Source organism: Ornithorhynchus anatinus, chromosome 17 (assembly GCF_004115215.2).
Source record: "Ornithorhynchus anatinus isolate Pmale09 chromosome 17, mOrnAna1.pri.v4, whole genome shotgun sequence".
Lineage (NCBI taxonomy): Eukaryota > Metazoa > Chordata > Mammalia > Monotremata > Ornithorhynchidae > Ornithorhynchus > Ornithorhynchus anatinus.
In genome coordinates, this window is record NC_041744.1 from 5,582,153 (window position 1) to 5,606,019 (window position 23,867).

The following is a 23,867-nucleotide window of genomic DNA, read 5'->3' on the forward strand; positions in this document are numbered from 1 at the left end:
ATACATTCTGAGCTGGGGAGGTTGGGCTAGGTGAAAGAAACAAGAGTCTGACAAGGCTGAAAGTGGTCCGGCAATTTAGAGGCCCAATTGCATCACCAGTTCATTAGAGGACTGATGCCCTCCCCTTTCAACTCTATACAGGTCACTAGAGCAATGAGTCTAAAGTGACACCTCCCTCCCTCAAGTCATCTACAACCTCTCTCTCATCACACACAGGGTCAATCAATGCTCAGAGATCCCTCCCTGTCTTCCATTTCAGAGCAACAACTCTAAATTCGAGAAACACTCGAGTTCTCCGAGTGGACTTGAGTAGCACTGGACTCTGTTATTAGGGAGTACAAAATAAATTATTTATATTAATGTCTCTCCCCTGTAGACTTGTAGGCTCACTGAGGGCAGGGAATGTGCCTATCAACTCTGTTGTATTGTACTCTCTCAAGAGCCTAGTACAGTGCTCTGCATGCATTAAGTGCTCAATAAATACATTGGTGACGATGACAGTGAGTACAACATATAGGTTAGATGGGTTCCCTGCCCTCAGGGAGTTTACAATCTGAACCACCCAGAGAGGGAAATTTACCAATACGTTGATTAAGCCTCCCTCCAGGAATGACAGGTAGAGGCTTTAAGTCTGAGAATCTGTTGAGTGCCCCTTGCCCTTTCTGGTCCCCACCTTTCATGTTCCCATTAATGCATTAAATGCAACCAGTGAGAAGGTGGGAAGGGGTGCAAAACATTCAGCCATGACATTTCATATTTACACCCTGCAGATGTTGAGCTTGTCGTGGGCAGGGGACGTATGATAATGTTGGTATTTGCTAAGCGTTTACTATGTGCAGAGCACTGTTTTAAGCTCTGGGGTAGATACAGGGTAATCAGGTTGTCCCACGTGAGGTTCACAGTCTTCATCCCCATTTTACAGATGAAGTCATTGAGGCACAGAGAAGTTAAGTGACTTGCCCACAGTCCCACAGCTGACAAGTGGCAGAGCCGGCATTCGAACTCATGACCTCTGACTCCCAAGCCCGGACTCTTTCCACTGAGCCACGCTGCTTCTCTACCGACTGTTGTATCTATACTCTCCTAAGCACCTAGTACAGTGATCTGCACAAAGTAAGCGCTCAATAAATACCACTAATTGATACACTGCAAGGAGCCTGGGCCGTCTTCGCCTGTCGGTCAGCTCCAGGTTGACTTGGGACTAGAACCCAGGCTCTTCTGATTCCCAGAGCAGCACTCTGGACCAACAGTAAGGCTGCCCTTCGGGATGCCAAAGAAGGAAGAGAGGTGGACTTCCAAAAACCTCAGCGATACGGTGCGGAGCTGCAGTTATTTCGTACATGAGTCAAATCCAGAGGAACTTCCTCCTGGGAGGGCACCTGGGCTAATGGATTCTCACACTTTTGGTCCCAATCTTGGTTGCCGCTTGGAGGCTAAGCACCATCTCCTCCTCCTCCCTGAACCATCTCCTGTATTTATTCCAGGGGGCATCAAGGGCTACCCAAAGTCCCCAGAGACCCCCAGTGGTGCAAGGACCAGGGTGTGAGAGGCCCCGGAATAAGTAAGCAGAGAGTTTAAAAAAAGCACTCGCTGCAGCCAAAATAGAGACAAGCATGTGAGCATTATGATGGGCTGGCTCAACAATCTCTCCTGTCAAAGGGAACCAAGAGATTTACTCTGTACCTAGAGTAGCCACAATATCCCTTTTAATCTTTTCTTTCTTCTCTGACTGACATTAGCCAAACTTTGCAACAGCTTAACAAGCCAAGCAAAATTTATCTACCCAGCAAAAGGGTTTTTTTCCCCCTAAAATATGAAAAAAAAAACCCCGACATCCAAACTGTCTAGTTTTTGAGAAGACTCTGATCCATTCCGAATGCATTTATGAAAGCCAAAGAGATACCAGCAGAGTAGCTTAAAAGGTTAAGAGTTGGCAAACCAGGCAGAAGAGTGAAACTTTAAAAAGATGGATCCCTCCTACTGAGAAGAGGAAGCCATAAAGTTTGAAAAGGAAACGGCTTTCTTCCATGTGAGGGGGAAAGAGGGCCTGATTCACTACCTGAAGAACAACCTGTTTCATTTTCTATAAATAAACCCTAGGAGGGCCATTGCCAGCAGCACAAGTCAATAGAACCTTTCTATATTGTGCTGCCAAACTTCACTTTTAGACAGTATATTAATTACGCAGTCAATATCCGTGGGTTTCATTAGTGTATTAAATACCACGATCAATAATATTTATACTTTTCGGATACAGGCCACTCAGGAAAGGTGGGGGGGAGGGGTTTTTGACCCCTCAGTTCCAAAAGTCAGTACAGCACACCAGAGACCAGCAGGGCTTTAATGGAAAGCATAAAACACTGGAAATATGGACAGAAATCGGATTATTACTCTTTTTTTTCCTGCCTCTCTCCCAATGAGACTGGAGGGAATTCAAGAACCACTTAAAATAAAGGCGAAATGATTAGATTCTTTTCTTAATTGCTTAACACTGATGTCATGGTGGACGTGTCAGAAACATTGATCTGTAAGTGAAAGCCGCGAGATAGAATAACACGAACGGCCTTTAGAGCGAGGAGGCATCCGACAGGATTGCAAGAACTGCGGGCCAGGATCTATTTAGGAGTTCCTCGGGGACCCCGAGCTCTTAAAAGCAAAACACTGGAGCCAGCTCATGATGCCTCTTCGCTGGTGATCCGATTTCCAGTAGGGAAATCTGCTCAAAAGCCTCCCTGGAGGTGGCTTCTCCCAGGAATACCTCCAGAGAAAAATCACGTCTGTGTAAGTGCTGGTTTTGTCACACGGTGTGATAATCACCCATCCTTTCCCATTGACTCGAGGATGCCTATTGGGTTCATTGCACAGGCATATTCTGTGCTAATACCGTGTAGTCAGTTTGCCTTACTACGGAAAGAGATCCGAGCCGGGGAGAGACGTGGAGATGTAGGGAGGAGTAGCTACAAAAGACTGGTTACCAGACTGGAAAGATAGATTACCCTTTCCAACCCACAATCTGTCAATCCAGAAAAACGTGGAAGACTGTAATTTTCTAGTCAATGCTTTATAAGTAAGGTCAGAAAAGAACAAGTGCTGCCATAAAACTCTCGAGGACTCAGCCCGATACCCAAGGGCGGCCCAAATCTCCCCACTCCAGAGACTAGAGAAGGCAGAGGAAGGACCCGTCCGCACACATCTAATGGACCCGAGAGATAAGGCCCTTCAGGTCCAAATGGAAAAGCGGAGGTCTCGCTCCCTGGGGCCAGCGAGACCCCAGGCAGTGGGGGAAGCCACAGAATCAACACCATCATCGCCACAGACTCTAAGATGCTCCATTAACATAAATTTAAATCCCGCTCTCGTGGCCACCGACCGACTGCAGTGCTGCCTGGATACTCGAAGAGATGTGCAGCAAATGCCAAGCTGTGAGCTGCAGCCAGCGGACACATAATTAATGTGATTAGGAGCACACCAAGCTAGCATGCTCTGCTGACTGAAAAGCCCAGTAGCATAATTACTGTTTTCGGTACCAGCTCACTGTCTGTGCAAATTTCCCAGCCTGGTTGGTTTTAGACTGCTGCGTAAACGTCAATAAACCCCCCGGAGTGCCAGATCATCAGCCTTCTTGGACACAGAAATGCTCGGGATGTTTTGGGTGTTCTTTTTCAAATGCATTTCAGGGATTCAAACGTCAGGTGGGGAGAGCTCACGCTCCATTCTAACCCTAGAGTTTGTAATAAGTTAACATCTCCCCCAAGTGAACATTTATTACAGAGGCTAATTAATTGCTTTCCAGTAATGACTACCCTCTGAGTTCAAAGGAATAGGATTCACAAACAGAGAACTAAATATTCCGTTTATTGAAATAAATCAATGGAAACGAAGGGCTTTTCCCCCCTTTAAAATTATCTTTCTGTTAACATAGCTCCTAACAAAACTCCAAAAAGGATACAATTACAAATGCGAGAAATATGTACAGGTAGGACACGGGGTTTAATCATCAACCTAAAACACAATATTAATTGAAATGAAAACTAAAGCAAAGCTTTGTAGTCGCCTTGATTTCCCCGGGGGGACAGTGTCACTGCTTATCAACCTTCTTCAGAAGAGACGATTTGAATTAATATCAGACCCATCTGACTCTGTCTATTAAGCCCTCGAGGAAGGAAATTCTTCAGATATCAAAGATACGGCTTTGATTAATAATTCTGCCATATTGCCATTCCAAGCATTAATACCAGGTGTGGGCACTTCTAGAAGGAGAAAGCCTTTGGATTCTAGGGAGGAACACTTGTAGTATATAGCCAGGGCCTAGTCTACGTCAGCTTGCCGTGTGACCGTTTTTCTGCTGGCTTCCCTAGAAAAAAACCCAAATTCCAAAGAAGTCAACGCTGGTTACACGACTTAGTTTCGTTTTCACATATACAGCTAATTATTTCTGACATATATCCAGCTTAAAGGCAACAAAATCTTAAAAAAAAAAAGACAAAAGCCTGAGGGTGGAGGGGACTATCAGGAATTCGACACCCACCACACCCTCCTTCCCGAGGTCTGAAATGGTTTAACCCTAGTGCCATCTAAGTATTCGGTCCTATACACAAGGCATATAGAGTACACATTAAGAGGGAGGATACTGCTCAGTCCACCACACAAGGACCACTATGTGCCGGGTAATTGATGTCAGACTGTCACCCCCTTGGTGGGGGGAATCAGTTTTGCTCCAGCTCTTGCGTTATCATTCTACGCGGTCTCCAACTTCCACCCAATCGGCTCCATCCTTCTCACATCATCTGTGCCGCGTTTCTCCTGATATTGGCAATCAACCGCTTGCCGTATTCACGGTGGTCCACGGGCTTCACGTCCATGACCGATGCCTTTATTCGAGACTCGTCCTTCGGAAGAGAAGAGCGGGTTGTGAATGCTTTGGGACGCGCGTCTCTCAAGCGCTCTAATGCTCGGTCCTTTTGGCTGTTCCCGGCATTAGGAGCTTATGCAGAGTAAGGAGTTCTGCTTTCTGAATCCCATGAAGAGAGCAACATGGAAGAGGGCCCACCCAACGGACCTGGGGGGAGGAGCAGACAAACCACTCTGTGACCCAAGCCTTCACCCACCCTCCATCTTTCCTCTCCAGTCCCTCTTGACAGAGGGTCTCCTGGAACTGAGGCCTCAATAAGACCTTGCACAAGAAGCAGTGTCGCTTAGTGGCTAGAGCAGGGGCCTGGGAGTCAGAAGGCCCTGGGATTTAATCCTGGCTCTGTCACACGTCTGCTGTGTGATTTTGGACTAATCCCATAATTTCTCTGGGCCTCAGTCTGTAAAATGGGGATTAAGAGTGTGGAACAGGGACTATGTTGAACCTGATTAACTTGTATCTACCCCAGCACTTAGACCAATGCAAGTACCATCATTATTATTATTTCCCCTCCAAGGCCCAACGAATACCAAGCACAACACTCCTGTGTACAAACAAACCCTAATTTGCACAGAGGCAACAAGCATACCTGCCTAATGTAAATTGAAGAGATTCCCATCACTTTCCCTCCTCTTCCCTCCGGTGAGCCCACTTACATTGTAAGTCTCCAGCTTGACCCGGATCCTGAACACGTAGGAACGGAAGTTGGCATTCTGAAACACTTCTTCGAATGCCTGCTCGTTCTGCAAAGACAAACACGAGTCTAAGAGATGGGGAAATCGGGTCTCAGGAGAGGCAGCCCACTGGGTTTTCAAATGCATCTTTAAGTCTCCCAAAAGGAACCTAATCGAATCAATCCACCAAAAGTATTTACTGAGTGCTTATTTTGTGCAGAAGCGCTGTATACTAAGGAACATCTTTTCTGACACAATTTCCACACAAAAACAGCTCAAAATTAATTTGCTGCATCAATTAATCTGGGGGTTGGGGAGGAAAAAAGGGAGCCACAGGGCTTCTGCTAGATTCTTTTCTTCTGAACGCTTGAGGCCCAGAACAAGGAATTTAACACTTTCAACACTTTACATTACTAAACCAAAAACGAGGGAAGCAAGAATTTGAAGAGCAGAGGAAGGGGTGTGGGGGGAGGAGTGATAAGGGAAAGAGTAGGAGCAGGCAGTGCCCAATTCCAATGCCAGGCAGTGGGTGAGACACCCCTCGCCTCCCACCCAGGGGGTGATGCAGCTAGTGTTCTAAACGACTTCGACCGGACAAAAGGAGCAAAGAGTTAAAAAAATGTCTCCGCAGCCCCTTGGCGGCAGAGACCTTGACTGTGAGATGCTGCTCTGGTCAGCCAGTGCCAAACAATAAGCACCAGGAGAAGTGTGAAATTCCCCCATTTGTCTAAATGGGAGGTTAAACTCGGAGCTTAATTAAGAGCGCTGGAAATGACAACACGGTTCACCATTCTGCGGCTGATGAGTCTTCTGAGGCACAGTCCATTTCCGCGTTAATCTCGGGGTAGAGGGAGGGCGGAGGAACCCTCAAAAGTTATTTTGCAGGTACGGGGCTACAGACTTTTAATCCACAAACCGAGCACTGTGTGAAATACTCAGAAAACTGGTTTGCTTCCCCCGTCCCCAACTCCTCATTCAAGGGAAGGGTGAACGTGGAGCTCTCATCACAAACGTGTCATGGCTCCTGTGGGGAAGGGGTTTCTAGACCTCCTCATTCACCAGCAGTGGAGGCAGTTAAATTTAATAAGCTAATAAAATATCCTGAAAGCCCTGCCTTGGGTCTTACAATCTGTTATGAAAATAGAGAGCTAAGCAGAACAGACAACTAAGATACCATCAAACCTTACAGCAGATTTCTGTTATTGCAGCTAAAGGGCTTTGATGAGATGATTTTGGGAGCCCTGGAAGGAGATTCTGTTGGGCGGGATAAGGGAGGAGGAAGGAGAGGGACAGAATAGACAGTAGATAAAGGAGGAGGAAGGGAAGGGATAAAAGAGGGAAAGAATGGCTAAAATAGTAGATAACTCTTTATAATGGTCAGTAACAATCAATTTGTGACCTACTTGAAGACTATTCTAATGGAAAAGGCATTAGGTATGGGAAGGAAAGAAAATTCTCTATAGCTGACCCTTTTGTAGCTACTAAAAAAAAAAAAATTAAACTAAACTCTTATTGGTGCTGCTTTACCACCAAAATTCGGCCCCCGGGGCAGAACCGACAATACTATTACACAGGCCTATGGAAAGGGCGATGGTTCTGGCTCCTTAGAACCAGAGAGAGGACATGTGATAGAGGGCAACTTTTAAAGTCTGCAGCTTCCAAGAGGACATGAAAAGTGTGTAAATCTAATCTAAACGGTAGTGGTAATGGGATTTAAAGACTTATCACTGGGAGCAGTGCACAGAACTGAGCACTTGGGAAAAGAATAACAGAAGCACAAGACACTTTCCCCGCTCTCAAGGAGTTGACACTAATGGCGGAGGGGACGGGGATGACAGACACAGGTATTTATTAATAAAGCAATCTGAATAAGTAACTGATTCGACATATACGCCCAAGTGTTGAGGGAGACCATACATAAATATGACAAGAACTGGAGGTGGGTGACAGGCTATGACTCGGGATGTCGGGAGTTAATCTAAATTGGTTCTCTGGCTTACTTGAGAGGCCCACCAGGCCCTTAGATCAGAAGGGACCGACTTTTCCACTGAAGCCCTAGAAGTACTGTACTTCAGAGGATCAAAGGCACTGAACATGGGAGTGCTGAACCAATCAACACCTTCAACGCAGGCAACGCCCTATGAGTGCCCAACTAGGAAATCGGATTATGAAATGGGACCCAGGCACAGGGAAATGAAAGGAATGGTCTGGGTGGGGGTGGGGCAATGGACGGGAAGGCCTATTTGAAGTGAGAAATCTCAGGAAGGTGGATCACCCACCTTCTCTTTCAACTCTCCCAGAAACATAGTATTTTGCCCCAAGATGGCTTCGGCAGACTCCTGGAAACAAGTCACCCACTGGTTCTCTTGAAAATCAGCAATGTTGGCCTAAAAGACACAGTTCCAAATAACTTCACCTGCATATATCTTCAACACAAAATGCCACAGGATTCCTCGTTTGGCCTCTAGAGACTGAGGTTGGTGACAGAGGGCATTTCTGCCACAGGCACCACTCTGAACTATCCCTACCCTTAATGGTGCTGCTCCAGCTGGAATACAGATATGGCAACTGGATGTGGCCACCCCTTACCGCCTGGTCTTCCTCTACCCAATGGTTAGGGAGGGGAGATGGGGGTGAGGGAGAAGGAGCTTGGCCTAGTAGATGAGCATGGGCCTGGGAGTCAGAAGGACCTGGATTCTAATTCCAACTCTAGCGCTTGTCTGCTGTGTGAACTTGGGCAAGTCATTGGACTTCTCTGGGCCTGTTACCTCACTGCAAAATAGAGATTAAGACCGTGAGCCCCATGTGGGACAGGGAGTATAACCACCCCGGCGCGTAGTGCAACGTCTGGCACATAATTAGTGCTTAATACAATGAATATTATTAATAACTTCCACCATCTTGGTATCTGATGGTAAGGAGTGAAAAAGAAAGAGCCCAGAAGTGCCACCGGTTTTTGCCCGATGATCCTGGATCTCTATGGGGCTTACTAATTAAGATTCTTTTCAATTCAGTTTTTGGGGCTAAGAATTATAACCGTCCCAATGCTATTTCCCAGCCGTAGAAACTTTATTTTAGAATGCGGGGAATAAGGCAATGCAACTTTCCATAGCTCCAGACCGACGTTTCAAAGAATCAATCGATCGATCAACGGCATTTACTGAACGCTGACTCCGTCCAGGGCACTGAATGGAGCACTGGGGAGGGGACAATATGCCAAAGCCAGGAGTGAATGACTGTAGGAATTCTGCCATTTAGAGACGTAACCAAAGGCTGTGCGGATGAATAATCTACAAAAACACATTTTCGTTATCTCTGGTCCACCAAAAGCTTTTACGAGACAACAAAAAATAAGTCTCAGTGTTTGCCTGGGGTCCCCCGCTGAGCCAGGAGCCGGCATGGCACCTTGTGGTAGATATAAACCCTTAATTTTGAAGAGGGTTTTAAAATGGAAAGGAGCTCAACTCTGGCGATGCAAGAAGGCGTCACAATCACAACATCACTCACAGACACGCTGCTCTGAAGCAGGCCCCATTAAGGTCTGGGAAACAGAACATTACCTACAAGAGAATGAACTAAATATAGGTATCAGCTGTAGCAAGTGCAATTATTGCTCTCCAGAAATGCCATTCCAAATTAATTTATCTTCATAACTGCTAGCAGGCGAGCACCACCGATGCTTTAATTGCCCTGCATGCCGTACTTGCAGACTGGAATCAGCTAGGGTAGCCAAATGAAACTTTCTGGCAAGAGAAAAAGCTTTTAAGAGAAAGAAAACAAACTGTGCTAATCAGCTCAATGAAAGGCCCCCTTCCCTCCGTGTTTACAGAGAGGGACGACGGGGGTCTCTCAACAGTCGCTCAAGCCACGGAATCACCTACCCTGACCCCTCAGACCCGCTCCACCGTCGCTCTGGACGTTCTGATCCGCTGCCTGCCTAAGAGGGTGACTTTCTGTAGGCCTTAAGCATCAGCCCTCCCCTCCCACCCCCACCCCGAGCACCAATTATCTCTGCCGGTCATCGTCCTTACCGACAAGATCATGCGGTACTTGAAGTTGGGAAATTCACAGTCACACTTCTCACAGCGGTACAGCCCATTCTGCTGGTCTATCACTTTCTTATTGCAGTCTTGAGAGGGACAGGCCTGGTACATGCAGTTCTCTTTGCGCAGGTATACCACTGTGCCCACGCAGCTAAAATATTCAGCCTTGCAGGAGGACAGAAGGAGAGGAGCATATTAGTCACAGGACCACTGAGCCCACTTCCTCGGGCTGAGTTGCGGGCGACTGTCAGAACTCCCCAGGCAGACCAGAATGCGGCACATGTGTAAACATTGGAGGATTTACAGGCACTGTCATAGGCTTCCAACATATGATTTGGGGGCGGGGGGGGGGAGGGCGGCAGGACCGAGAGCAGGAGGGCACAATGATCATATGAACCGGAAACAAAAATCTAAATTCTCAGTTGCTGGTTTATTTGGAGAGTAAGGAGCAGATCTGTTTTTATCACATCCTACAGAAAGCCATTCAAAAACCCTGCTCTGCTCTTGGAAAAAACAGAGATTTCTGTTCCTTCTGCTCTTCTTTTGTGAGTATGGAATAACCAGTTATAAAGCTATGAAACATATCAACCTACATACATACCCATTTCCCCTTCTTCCTCCCATTTGTAAATTATTTTAGCGCTTGTCTCCCCAGCCAGTGCTCTGCACATACTGGGCGTTCAATAAATGCTATTGATTACAGATTATAAATCTCTTATAATGGACCGGCCCATAGGTATCCTCATTGGAAAAAAAATGTGGCAGGCAATTCTGGGGTCTTGATTCACCACTGCCTTATAGTTTGGTGTCTGAGCAAATATGTCAACTCACTGGGGGTGGAGGTGAGAAGAGGGCAGGGATTTGGGGGGGGGGGGGGGGGGGGGAGACATGAGCTCAGCTGTGGGGTTGATTGCTCCAGTGCAGCAGAGCCTCCTAAGGACCTAAGGAAATATCCCCATAGAATTCAATTTGCTCTGGACCTTTGTTTTCCTGAATGGGCTCTCTGAGGGTCCTCTGTAGTTCCTAGGGGTATCCTTAAGGCTGGGAGAAGCTGCTGGAGGAGGAGTCCAGGAGAATGCAAAAACCACTGAGGGCCAGGACTCTGATTTTCTGACACTGGCCCAGTGCCAAGGGCTTAGTGCATTACTTAGCATCAATACAAATTGATGCTAATGATTCACGGAGTGAGACAGCAGAGACCAGTGATAGTCCAAAGGGAGAGAAGGGGCTTAAAGAGCCAAGAGAAATGGCTTAAATATTTGGCGGTGGCAAAGTCATGCGGGTGTGATGTAGGGAGAGAAGAACCTTATGCGTAAATCCCTCTAGACTGTAAACTCATTGCGGGCAGGGAACGTGTCTACCGGCTCTATTGTTTTACTCTCCCAAGCGCCTAGTACAGTGCGCTGCACACAGTAAGTGCTCAGTAACGATGATGGCGACAGTCAAAATGTGAAAATTCAGTCTGGCGGTAGAGGCGGTACCCAGTGAGAAAACTTGAGAAGGGCCAGCCTAGAAATATTTCTCAGAATCTAGAAGGTTGAAAGCAGGACACCCACGTCCTGAAATGCCTAGCCTCCTCGTGCCCGTCACGTCCCTTGCCATCCGGGATTGGACCCCAACCTACCTTATCGCCATGGCCCAGGTTCTCAGCTTTAACCTCATACAAAGTCTTCCAGTTGGTACTACTTCCCCCACCGCCTCCTCCGCTCCTCAGATCGGAGATTGAAATGCAATCTAGACCCTTTCCTTCTGAGTCAAACCTGAGAAAAACAAAAGAGTCTGGCTGATGAGCGCTTCCGGCCACGGGGAAGGCCGAGTCGTACCTCTCCCCGATTGATCTGTCCGTTGGATGATACAGGGGTCCTCATTTCACATTTTTACAAGTGACTGGGGGAGGAAGGGAAGCGTGAAGATGGGTGGTTATGGGAGAACTGCAATCCCATCTGGGAAGAAGGGAACCCTGGTGTTTAAATTGTACTTTGCCCATCTAGCGAACTGGGGGGGCGGTAGGGTGGGAGGCGCTGGGAATGACCCCCGCTTTCATCCCTATCCTTTTGATGCCCCCCTGTGGGCAAGGTGGGATATTACAAAAGGGATAAGGCCGGAGCGTTTCTCCGAGCTGGCCAAATTAAAATTACCACCGTCCCACAAGACCGGACACACGCACACACAAATTACACTGAGACCAAAGTCAGGATTTTAATACGACGACAAATGATGACCCTTGTCACGCGCACCCATTCTCTCAGGTTGCTGACTTTTGCAGGCATCATCGGATGTACCTTCACTGAACCCGTAATGGGCAAAAACACATGACATTTTGAGGACCGGTCAAAGACGCCGCAAGCCGAGAAATGCTTTGACCCTATTTGCACGGTTGATTTACACTGCGCTGCCCAATATCTGGATGCCATTTTGGGAGCTCTGATTGAAAAGCAAATCTGTATCCCCGCAGTTCGACTGTGCCCTGCAGCTGCAGACGAAATACCTGCTCGTTCTACCAGGTAAGCGCTAAATCCTCGGACGGAGGCATCGGGGTTCATAATTTTTTTTTTTCCTACCACCACAGGCGACACTGGTTTACTGCCTCAAAACTCCAAGGAGACATTTCCCAGCAGAGACAGCTCATCGGGAATCGGCGGGGCAGAGAGAAGAGCGGTTCTTCTCACAATAAAAACTCCACTTGGAATAGATAGTGTGGATTTGGGGATTTAGTTCTTGGTTATAACAGATCTCCTCTGCAGTGCCTGGCGGGCAAGAAGCAAGTCTGTCCTTGGCCCACCCACCCAGCACTTATATCCCACCAAATCCCGCAATGGCTTAAAAGAAAAGAAAAGAAAATAAGCTGATTTCAAGGCTTTTTTCAAAGGGAAAACAGGCAATGCAAATTGTTCTGGACTCGCGGGTCCTGGACTTGAAACGGGGAGGGAGGGACAAGAAAACGCTTTCAGAAAAACTGGAAAAATGACCCACTGTCTGGCTCCCTCAAGCCAGACTTCTGATTCCGACTGCCATCAGATACACCATCTCTCTGACGCCGGGGCGAGTGCTTCAGGCTGATAAGGATACTGGTGGAGGGCTCTGATTTTACCAACTTACCTGCAAGCTTGGTTTAAGTCCCACTGCAGCATATGCTCTTTCATATTGGCTCTACTGATGTGGAGCGTTCAAAACTCACTAGCCAAAATGGCCTCCTGAAATAGGAGCTAAATGCTTGCATATTCTTGGCATGGTTTGAAATCCGCCCAGTGCCCCTCTCTAAAAACAGCTACATGATTTATTTAGCTGAAACTTGTTAAGATGTTCTCTCTGACCAAGACGCTTCTTGCATACTATGTTTCAATTTGAAACGTTCTCTTAACTCAGTGAAAAACTAGGTTTAATGTGAAGTCATGAACAGACTTTCTTCCTCCCGTGAGTGCATCAGGAATGACAATGGGCTTGCTGACAAAGGCCCATTGTTCTCGATGAACTTTACCGCAAAGACGGTTCACAGCAGGAGAGGCAAACACAAAATATTAAAAAAAAACCCAAAAACCCCTAAAATAAGAAAAGGAGTCCCCTCCCCCTGCAACTCACACTGATTGAAATCAGGCAAGAGCCAGAGCGAGGGATGAAATTTGGGAAGGAAGGACTCTTTTTTTCAGCTGATACCTTTAGAAGCGGGGCTGTTAAGAGCCTGATGGCACCCTGCTTCTGCACGATCTGGGTCAATGTGCAGTATTTCCACTCTAATTGCCTCCTCTCCGATTCTTCCAAGTTTATCAAGGGATTACAAGTCGGCCGGTTTTAAGAACTTGAAAAACATCCGCTCGGAGGGCATAATGCCACCAAGAAAAATAGAAAATTGTTCCTCCCGGCAACCAAGCCCCCTGCTCAGAGGTCAGAACGCCTGCTGATGCTCAGGAGATCCTGGGGAAATAACTCCCCCGGTTAGAGAAGCAAGGACGGCTGCTTTGTTAAGCCCCGCGAGACCTACCATCCTCGAAGCTTAAAGGCTTCCGGAATATCAGGGTTCATGATGACGGTGCTCGAAGATAGGACGGACAGGCTCCGCCCTCCAAAATCAGAGACTCTGGCTCCTTTGATGGCCATCACCGGTTGCCTAGAGCCATCAAATTTCTCGGCCTGCACAACAGCACAATGCATTACTGCCTGGCAACACTTTGGCAACACGCACGCCCGCACACCCCCCCGCCACCCCCCCCACCACTTCCGAGACCAATGAAGATAAGACCCCCGGTCCGATGAACTGCATCACGGGATGAGGTGAGGCTGCTGACCGCGCGGTCTACTCAGGCGTGTAAGCTCCTTGTGGGTAGGGAACGTGTCTATCAACTCTACAATACTGTACTCTCCCAAGCACTTAGTATAGTGCTCTGCACAGAATAAGCTCTCACTAAATACCATTAATTGATGAAAAACACCACCAATTCGGTGAGTGTGCCCCCTCAATGGATTCGGAGTGACCGGTGGCTTAGTCAGCTCTCAATTTCTCTGCAGTCCAGGGCAGGATCAAACATCTCAATGGGTAATGCTTCAAAACCCAGCAAACAGCCAGTTTCCCGGAGGCAAAGGCAAACTGCTGGTTTTCAAGGCAAAATATTTCCTGGAAGCGGCTCCCCCACCCCCGAAGCCTAATTTCCGCAGACCTAGGGACAAGGCGGCCGCCGCGGAGGCCATGGACATGCCTGGTCTCCGAACGGCGGTGTACCTCTGGGAAAACTTACATCGTCCCCCCACAACGTAGCAGTCACCAACTTCCCCGACATGTCCATCAAGTGGATGTTCCTCTTGGACACTTCCCTGTTGTTTGACTTTACTGTGATTTTATTGGCCTCCTCATAGCTCTTGCAGATGCCGATGATGTCTGAAACACAGATACAGTGTCCCAAAGAGAACTGTTTCAGAGGCCTGGCAGGGGGAGAACAGGAGCAGCGGCTGCATGGAAAGGACTCCCCTTCCCAACCCCCTGCACAACACGGGGTACCAGGTTCGTGGCTCCCACTCCCACTACGCAAACGCTCACCTACAAGGGAGTCTTTAGATTTGTTTTCCAGATCACCAATCCCGGTGAAGTCAAACTGAACTGTGGGTAAATGGTGGGCATCTTCGCAGGGCACGACCGAAGTCTCGTTATTGAAGGTCATCTCGTAGTCGTTTTTAACGGCTGTAAATTGCTTATTAGCAATTTTCAGGCTGCCTTTGGAGAAATAGTACACCTACGAGAGAGGAGTGAGGCCATTACTCGGAGGGCCACTCTTGAAATCAGACACATCAATTCTGCCACTACCCTCCTCCCGGGGCACCCCGAGCACTCTCTCATTAAACTAACGGCCAGCTACAGTGTTTATTCGCCCACTTAAAAAAAAAAAAGCTACTATACCTTGTTCACTTCAATAAGAGGGAAAAACTTGTCAGCTTGATCGTTGAAAGCAGTAGCTCTAATCTCCCCCTGAAGGAGAATGGGAGAGTGAGTGTGAGAGTTGAGAAGTATAGCGTACAGAGTCGCACCCATACCAAGTTCCCAATCGTGCCATCTCATCAACCACCTCAGCATTCAGGAATTTTTATCCGTTTATTATTAATTTTTTTCAACATCGCACTTCTGGGCTGTGGAGCCCTGCCGGAGCAGTGAGAAACGTGGAAACGGCTCCTTTAACAGTAATGTGCTGCAGCTCTTATTGTTATTGTCGTGGTTATTGTTTCTGCAGTTATCTATCATGTCATTTCTTCGCTTGTGTGTCTGTCACCGGATTCTTTCACTCTTAGATTGCGAGCCCCCTGTGGGCCACAGACAGTGTCTGAATTATTATCCTTACATCTTTCCCCAGGACTTGATTCGGAGCCTTGACTAGAGTTAGCCCTCGACAGAATGCCATAAATAATGAGCAAAAAATATTTCTTGGGTGCTGATGGTCCCTGTACCACTGAACTCGGGATGTGGGAACAGCCAGAGAAAATCTGAATTAGTGCGTAGTGCCTGCCCACAAAGAGTTCACCCTCTAAGGAGAGAAAAGGGGAGATGGAAGGAGACAAACACAGAAGCAATTAACGATTTAACGTTGAACATCTGAACAAGCACAGCTCAACGAGACTGCTCTTCAGAGCAGCATGGTGAGCTCCATCTGTTTCCTCCTTCTCCCCACTATGTCCAGAATACAGAAAAGTTCCAATGATCTGAAGTTTATAAAAAGATTTCCACGTTGGCCCTTTGCTTATGCAGGGGCCAGGCCTTGAGCTGTGGGATTGAAGGTGGCCTGGTGGTGCCGAGAGCCCAAATCTACTAGCTAAGGAGTCGCACACTCTTCCCCTATTATTTAATTCTATTCCCTCTTTTAATTTGTGCTCACTGTAGGCAGGGACTGTATCTACCAAATGTTATACTGTCTGTAGTATCCCACACAGTAAGTGCTCAATAAGTACGATTGCTTTTAACTCATATTCATTATTGGTCAATTGATCCATGGTATTTATTCAGCGCCTAAATCAATTCAAGGCACTGTGTTAAGCGCCATGCATTTCCTGCTTTCAAGGCACTTTCAATGGAAAGCAGGGGAAATAGGTAAAAGTGACAGAGTGAAAGCAGGAGGAAGAATAAAGATAGAGCAGGAAGGAGTATAAATATCTCAAAAAAAAACAACAAAACCCACTGAACAAATGTTCAGAGAAACAGAAGAATACAAGTACTCCTAAGTACTCGAATGCTGACTTTTCCGGTGGATTTTAGGCTCCTTGAGGGCAGGAGTCATGTCATTTACTTCTTTTGTTTCCCCGAGGACCCAGCACAATGCATTGAGTGTTAAATAGGATGCCTGAGCATTCCCGGAACCAGAACCAGTGTGGGCGGGTGGATAGAGCATGGGCCTGGGAGTCAGAAGGGCCTGGATTCTGGGTCCTGGCTCTCTCCCTTGTCTGCTGTGTGACTTTAGGCAAGTCTCTTAACTTCTCTGGGCCTTAGTTGCCTCATCTGTAAAATGGGGATTAAGCCTGTGATCCCCACATGGAACGTGGACTGTGTTCAACCTGATTAGCTTGTAACTACCCCAGTGCTCGATACTGCATCTGGCACAGAGTAAGCTTAACAAATACCAATAAAAAAATAGAATCCACTATAAGGCTAGACACTGGGACCTCAAAAAAACACACAGAAATTCTTCCTACATGTTATCAAAATTGTTTTGTAACAACTGCTTCCATGAGAAATAAGGGGCTGGGAGAAGATACTTAAAAAAATAATTGAAATTGTAATTCATGGCTCCTATCACACTGAGTGAAATTCAAGACAGCAAAAGAGACTGATACATTTTGTTGAGATTAAAACAAAGTGAATTACGGAAGAGTAAACTGTCCTTTACCTCTGGTGCTACATTCTTGAAGAATGCGCTTTACGAAAATTCCGTGTTATAACGCTCCTGCCTTCACTGAAGCTGTGAGCATGAGCACAACTACTTCTGAAACCACAGACAGATTCACATTGCCAGGAGATCTTCTGTTGCATTTTATCCAACGCGAGTAGTGAACACACTCACTGTAAGAGAGCGGTCTGGATCCTACTTGTTTCTACTAGCACTGCGATTGCTTAAAGCCAATTTTTAACTAAAATGAATCTCACATAGTTGCAAGGTCTTCTTAATGCTGCCAATGAACAGACACCACAATTCTGCCAAGGCTGCCTGAAACAGAATTCCTAGCCGAGCTGCTTCAAGTTATAACTGATTTACGTCTCACGATAACCGTGATCTCCTATTCTTCGAGTGTTTTTTTAACTAATTGCGCTCCAATAAGCAGGGTTCTATCAAGAACGCCTCTATGTAAACTTACAGCTGTTTACTTAGTTGAGCTTCCACCTCCTACGAAAAATCAACCATCTCTGAGTGGCAGGTTAGAAAGTCTGAAGGACGATTCGTGATTATGAGTTGAATATTCCAACAGACTATAAAAAGAAGTGGTTCTGAGGAGGTATACCCGAGTCCCACATGATTGATTGGGTAGTGAGTTACAGATTATGCAATAGCTTCACTTTTAATAGAGCTTTTGCCTTGGTAAATTAGAGGATGACCTCATACCCAAGAGACACCACCAAATGTATTGTGACAAGTCAAACTTGAACAAGGGGCAATTAATGCCAGATTGAAAATCCGGTTGTCTAGGCTGCTTATGACTTAGTTCCTTATTTTGCTTTAATCAGTCGGTGGCATTTTGACTGCAAGTAGGGGTGAAAAGAGAAATTCTATCACCACCCATAATTTAGGAAACCTAGTTCCTAATCCTCATTTAGTCTCCGGATCTCTTTGGACAAATCATCATTCCCCTCCGTCGGAAAAAGGGTAGAATCACTCTGGCCCCCTTCCTCCCTTAAAGGGGTGTGGCAAAAATATACGACTGAAGATACGTTCAAGTGCTTTCAGTTCCTCAAAAGAATACGATATAAAGTCAAGGGACTATTAAGAGCAAATCCGATAAGAAAACGAACAGATTCCCCAGCCAGAATCCTGCTGGGTCGCCTCCACCCAAGATGGAATTTCCCCTTACATCAACAATGTGCATTTAGTTCCCTGGTTTATGAGAAGAGGTGTTTTAAAGATAGCACTTTCAGAACCCATCTCTCTCAAAGCCCTTTTATTACCAATATGAACTGGCAAAGACCAGGGAATCCTCCTGTTGAGACCACAAACTCCACATTCCCCTTAAGAGGAGCCAGGTGCAAGGCGGCACCCCAGTTTCCCCAGCAGGTCGAGCAGTGCATCGGGGCTCTATATGCCCAAGAACCCATTCACACCCGCCAGGTCTAATTCTGACTACTCTGCATGCTCTCATTTTTTCTGACAAGTTTCAAAACCCTGTTTACCGACCCTCGCTCCCAACAGCATTAAGCCGCCTTCTGAATCAAAATCATTCTGACAGTCTTGTTTCCTTTTGCTTGCTCTTGTTTTTCCACTAAGCACATCTGCACAGAGATGGAATTTCTGTTTCTCAAGGGGTCACCTAATCCAGTTTCCCCACGTGAGAGAGGCTACTTACACTTTCATCAACCAACTCTATCGAGAATAGCTTGCCTTCCCCTCGGGAGTTGCTCCAGGTGCGGATCTGACTTTTATTAGTAACTCGAGCACAAATGGTCCACCTGGAAACCAAGCAGTAAATATTAGAGCGGGGACAGTCCAATTCAGAAGCTCCTCTTTCATCTCACTACCCTCATCTAAGGCTCTAGGCTTTCGGCTAAGGACGATGGATCTGCATCTTAACCAATCCCGTTACGACTTCAAAGTGCTATGAAGAATTGGCGTTTTAAAGAAAAAAGGAGTGAGCATTTAGAGTGATAAAACATCACGTAACTCTCCTGTTACCTACAATTTTAATTCTCTAAAAAACACTCCCAAGACAGCAATGTATCCTTAATGAAAACCCAGCCACAGCAGAGATTACATTTAAGGAATTGCTCTAATGATACAAATTGATTATTTAACCAATTTCACATTTCTGTTAGGAGACTTCCCTCCTAGCCTTGACTCCATCAATCGCTGTGTATCCTTAGGCACGTAACTTAATGTCTCTGTGCCTCACTTTCCCCAAAGGTAAAATATCTTCCCTCCTCTACTTTACAGAAATGTTGTGAGGATAAATACAATAATACTGGTGAAGGTCCTTGGAGATGTGGGAAAGCTTCCACACAGAAACGCTGTATTATTTAGTATCTCCCATCTGGCCTTTGGATGATTTTCTTTCAGGCAAGAAGATTCAAAATGGAAAGTTAAGAGCAGTGAGACACGTAGTCTCCATCTACCTCCCTGAAGAGCTTATACATCCCTTCCTTTCTGCCATATTTTTCGGGGCATGGATTGCTCAAAAGATAAGGGATTTATCCCAATACTAAAATACCAAAAAATGCTTTTATCGGTCAAACTCATAGTTCAAGGATACAGATGGGGTGCCTCAGTTTCTCCATCTTTAAAATGGGGATTCAGTACCTAGCATCCTTTCTACTTAGACTGCGAGCCCCACGTGGGGCAAGGACTGGGTCTGACCTGATTAATTTGCAATCTACCCCAGGGCTGAGTACAGTGCTGACACATAGTAAGCACTTCACAAATACCCTAATTACTATAAGTGACAACAGCTTTTCAGGCTGATCAAAGAGAGCATTTTAAATGTGCCTGGCAGAGAGAGTATAACTTACTTGGACTGGTATGGGGTTAGACTGGCTATGGGGACCACTTTGGAATGAGATCCACCGGGCGTATTCAATAAATTACTGCTTCCAGTTTTAGCGAATGACTTTGCAGGCCCATAGCTCTTTGTTCCCGCTGAACCTTTTCAAAATGAGATGGAAAATACCAATGAACCACACACACAGACAAAAAAAAACAAACAAACCCCAAAAATGACAAAAGAACTCAAGCCATCTGAAATAGTACAATAGAAAGATTTGGTCTCATGTGCCTCTTCTATGCATTTAAGATCACCATCACTCATATCGAGTGCCAATGCTGAGTTTATCACACTTGACTCTCTGGAAGCAGAAATTTGCTTGGTTGGCGGGGGGTGGGAGGGGGAGGCGAAGGGAGGCAGGGTCAAGGGCAATATCATGCTTGCAAATGGGCTAATAAAGGAGACCTATAGCTAATCCCTAATTATTAAGCAGCATCCTGCTTTAAAAAGTTATTCTAGGGCCTCTGTGTAGGGATTTCCACTCTAAGACACAAACGACCAATATCTGCATTATTTTGCAGTATTCTCCCCCTCTAAACTGTCAGCTCTCTCTAAACTCTAAGCTCATTGAGGGCAGGGAACATATCTGTTAATTCTGTTACATTATACTTTTCCAAGGGCTCAGTAGAGTGCTCTGCTTCCAGTAAGCATTCAATATGACCGATTGATTATTCTCACCACATACCACCAGAAAAGTCCCACTGCCCTATGGCCCGGCAAGTGAATGAAGAATGAGATAGGATCTTTCTAGGGTGATCCTCATTTGTCCAAGACTTAAAAAAATAACACGGTGGGGCACTGGTGGGGTTGCCGCTGGGCTAGTTTACCGCAGCCTGAAGGAAAGCTGTAAGGTTTCTTAGCAGCTAAATCGCTTTTCTTTCTCTCACACAAACCTAAACTTACTGGACTGGGTGGATTAACGCTGTACATCAGCAAAGTATCCTTCCTTGGAGCTGACCTACTCTGTTCCATGGTTGCACAACTTCAGTATCAAAATATTCCTCCTTCTCCCCAAAGGGTTTGGTGAAAAAAAATGTCAACAGAAGGGAGGCCCAGAAATGCTTGACACCCACGGCAGGGAGCCCACTAAATCTACATTCTCAGTGTGTTTGATTTTCATCATCTTGGCCTTGAAAACTAGACGGCTTTAATTCAGGAAGACAGTAACATCTGGTGAAACTGAGACAGCAGAAAATTTCAAAACCTAAAAATAAATCCAAAATAGATTGTGAAGGTCACCAACTTTACATACTTAGACTAAGGGGCTCCTCCAATCTCCCCAAGAGCGAGAGCCAAAAAGCACTCAAAATACAGTCATTAAAGCCTCTACAGCTGCTATGCCGAAAGTTAGGAGATATAAATAATTCTCATCTAGAAAACTGAAAACAAGTGGGATCTGTGACAAATATGGAGGATATAGTTCAAACAAAATTCCATGAGAGCCCATAATGAAAAAGCCAGCCAGAGAGAGTCAGATAATTTCATGCAGTTTTACTAAGCAGAGGGTCTAGAACTAGCTAAAAAATGAGAATTGAAAAGGCAAGTACGCTCCCAGGCAGCAGGATGGTGTGAAACTTCAGGATTTGTGAGAAACTTCTATGTAAACTGTTGAACACAGAGGAAGATAATAAACCAAGATGATGCACAGCTACAATTCTTTAGATCTTTATCTTTAGCCATTTCTTTCCATTTTCCTTTTTTATCTCCCCGGGACATTTTACAAGAAGGATCTGGGGGTGACTTTTCAACCTCTGGGATCACAGACATTCTCAGGTTCAGGTTCAATCCCTGAAACATGAACTCAAAAAACAAAATTCAACATCCATTGCTAACCACATATCTCCTTATGCAGCAGATCTTACCCAATCCTGAGCTTCCATTCTGCTGCTGAGGCTTGCTGGCTGGTGGAATGGCAGTGGGGCCCGGAGCTGGAGTTGTTTGCTGTTGCCCGGCCCCTGGAGGACCAGAGGAGGAAAAAGTGTACTTTAGTGCAAAGAGTTTGAGTTTAAAGTAATTCAAGTGATCTTGACTAAGGAGATCCTCTGATGAGCTGTGAAATTCTGATTTCGTGAAAGACCGCTCCAGGACAAAAATACATGCTGGGATACTCAAACACATGGAGTGAATTTGATGAGTACGTTTTATGTTTTCATTATACAAAGGAAGGGCTGGCTCCATTTACCTTTCACCTGCTTACTCAGTTAATATGCTTCTCTTCTGCTGGCTTGTCTTGCTCAAACCTGCAGTAAAGTCACTGGGTTGAATCTGTGACATTACTTCTATTTCCATAGCAACAGATCGATGTCATCAACAGAATTGTGTGTTCACTGCAGGAACTAGCAGAAGAATAAACTGGGTGGTAAGGGAGAAACCTAAAAGCAGCTCAGTTGTCTCTCAAGTGCTCTAACTTCAAAGAGAAATGCCACATTCAATAAGGCTTCCCACTCTACCTTCACTCCCACCGCCAGTACACCAAACTCATTTTGCAACAGACAGGCGAAGGAAAAAGGAGTTGAAAGCGTCCTAGATAACCAGGAAGAGCTAGTGAACGCCCCGGCAGGGGGAGAAGAGAACGCAGTTCAGAAGAAGGTATGTCAAGGAGACGGCAACATTCAAAGATACAGGGGGTTAAATGAACATGGCTCTCAAACAGGAAAAAAGAAACACCTTGGAAAGAGTAGGAAGGTGGTGTGTACTCTCCCCCGTCACTACCACCCACATACCCCTTATGAATTGAGAGAAGGTTGAAAATCAGAGAAGGCAGCTTAAATAACTAACAAAGAACGTCTTCCAGAGCCAGTCCAAGGATACGTGCACCGCACCATTCTCTCCTCAACACTGGCAACTTGGAAGAAATGATTTGAGGGTTGTCCTCCATCTGTATATCACTGTGTTTCCACAAGGTACTTCTTATTAGCCCTAAATTTTCTATTTTTTAATCAGGCATGAAGGTAACTAAACTCTTCTCCAGCATTCTAATGGACTTTGTTAGTGAATTATGCCAAACTCTCTTGAACCTGGTGGTATTTTCTCCACCCAGAAAGAAGTCCATGTGTTTACCACTTACTTCACCGGGGACTGAGAAATCCTGTATTTGGGGACAATTCTACCCTTCATGTCCCGCCATGATTCTGTCAACCAGAATCGAGTCTCTCTCGGGCCTTTGCCCTTCCACAATGAGGAGTCCTAATCTTTCCAACTAATTCTGTTTGGAACCTACTCTTGTCCCTTTTTATGGTATCTGTTAAGAGCTTACTATGTGTCCAAATACTGGGATACATACAAGTTTATCAGGTTGGACAGAGTCCCTGTCCCACATGAGGCTCAATCGAAACTGGAGGGGAGAGGGTTTAATCCCTATTTTCCAGATGGGGTGACTGACATGTAGACAAGTTAAATGACTTGCCCAAGGTCACACAGCAGACAAGGGACAGAGCCGGGATTAGAGCGCAGGTCCTCTGACTCCCAGCGTGGTGTAGTGAATACAGCATGGGCCAGGGAGTCAGAAGGTCATGGGTTCTCCTGGCTCCGCCACTTGTCTGCTATGTCGACTTGGGTAAGACACTCCTCTGTTCCTCAGTTACCTCAACTGTAAAATGGGGATTCAGACCGTAAGCCCTGCATAGGTCAGGGACTGTGTCCAACATGATTTGCTTGTATCCACCCCAGTGCTTACTACAGTGCCTGACACATAGTGTTTAACAAATACCATAATTTTTTCCCCCCTTTAGGCCGTATTACTTCCCCAATAGTCCTTTGATTATTGTGCTTGGGCTCTGCTCTGCATTCCAAAGGAGAGTCACACCCAGGATTTATATGGGGACAAAAAAATAAATACTACAAATTATCATGGACTCTAAATCTGAATTTTGCATTGCAATCCTTCATTCAACAGTAAGCACTGTCTGCAAGCCAATACGCGCTTGGGAGGGTACAATACAACAACAAACAGGCACATTCCCTGCCCACGACGAGTCCCGTCTTGCCAGTGTATCCCGGTTACTGGCCACAGCTTCATCACGGGTTTTG

At 46.0% G+C, this 23,867-nt stretch overlaps 1 protein-coding gene across 2 annotated transcripts in view; it reads right to left on the reverse strand.

The window, feature by feature from the left end:
* Positions 1-3,834: 3,834 nt before the first annotated feature.
* The window catches only part of RPA1 (replication protein A1), a 32,219-nt gene continuing 12,186 nt past the window's right edge, over positions 3,835-23,867 (reverse strand). Inside the window, exons 6-17 of one of the 2 annotated variants that reach the window (XM_007669908.3) lie at positions 21,701-21,793; positions 19,807-19,933; positions 18,651-18,753; positions 15,013-15,081; positions 14,656-14,848; positions 14,357-14,496; positions 13,606-13,754; positions 11,251-11,386; positions 9,615-9,791; positions 7,863-7,970; positions 5,566-5,652; positions 3,835-4,889 (exon numbers count right to left, since the gene is read on the reverse strand). In XM_007669908.3, the coding sequence (XP_007668098.1) occupies positions 4,779-4,889; positions 5,566-5,652; positions 7,863-7,970; positions 9,615-9,791; positions 11,251-11,386; positions 13,606-13,754; positions 14,357-14,496; positions 14,656-14,848; positions 15,013-15,081; positions 18,651-18,753; positions 19,807-19,933; positions 21,701-21,793 (1,493 nt within the window). In that variant the 3' untranslated portion in view covers positions 3,835-4,778. Of the gene's footprint in view, positions 4,890-5,565; positions 5,653-7,862; positions 7,971-9,614; positions 9,792-11,250; positions 11,387-13,605; positions 13,755-14,356; positions 14,497-14,655; positions 14,849-15,012; positions 15,082-18,650; positions 18,754-19,806; positions 19,940-21,700; positions 21,794-23,867 lie in introns of both variants that reach the window. The other variant, XM_001507050.5, reaches the window with a different exon arrangement.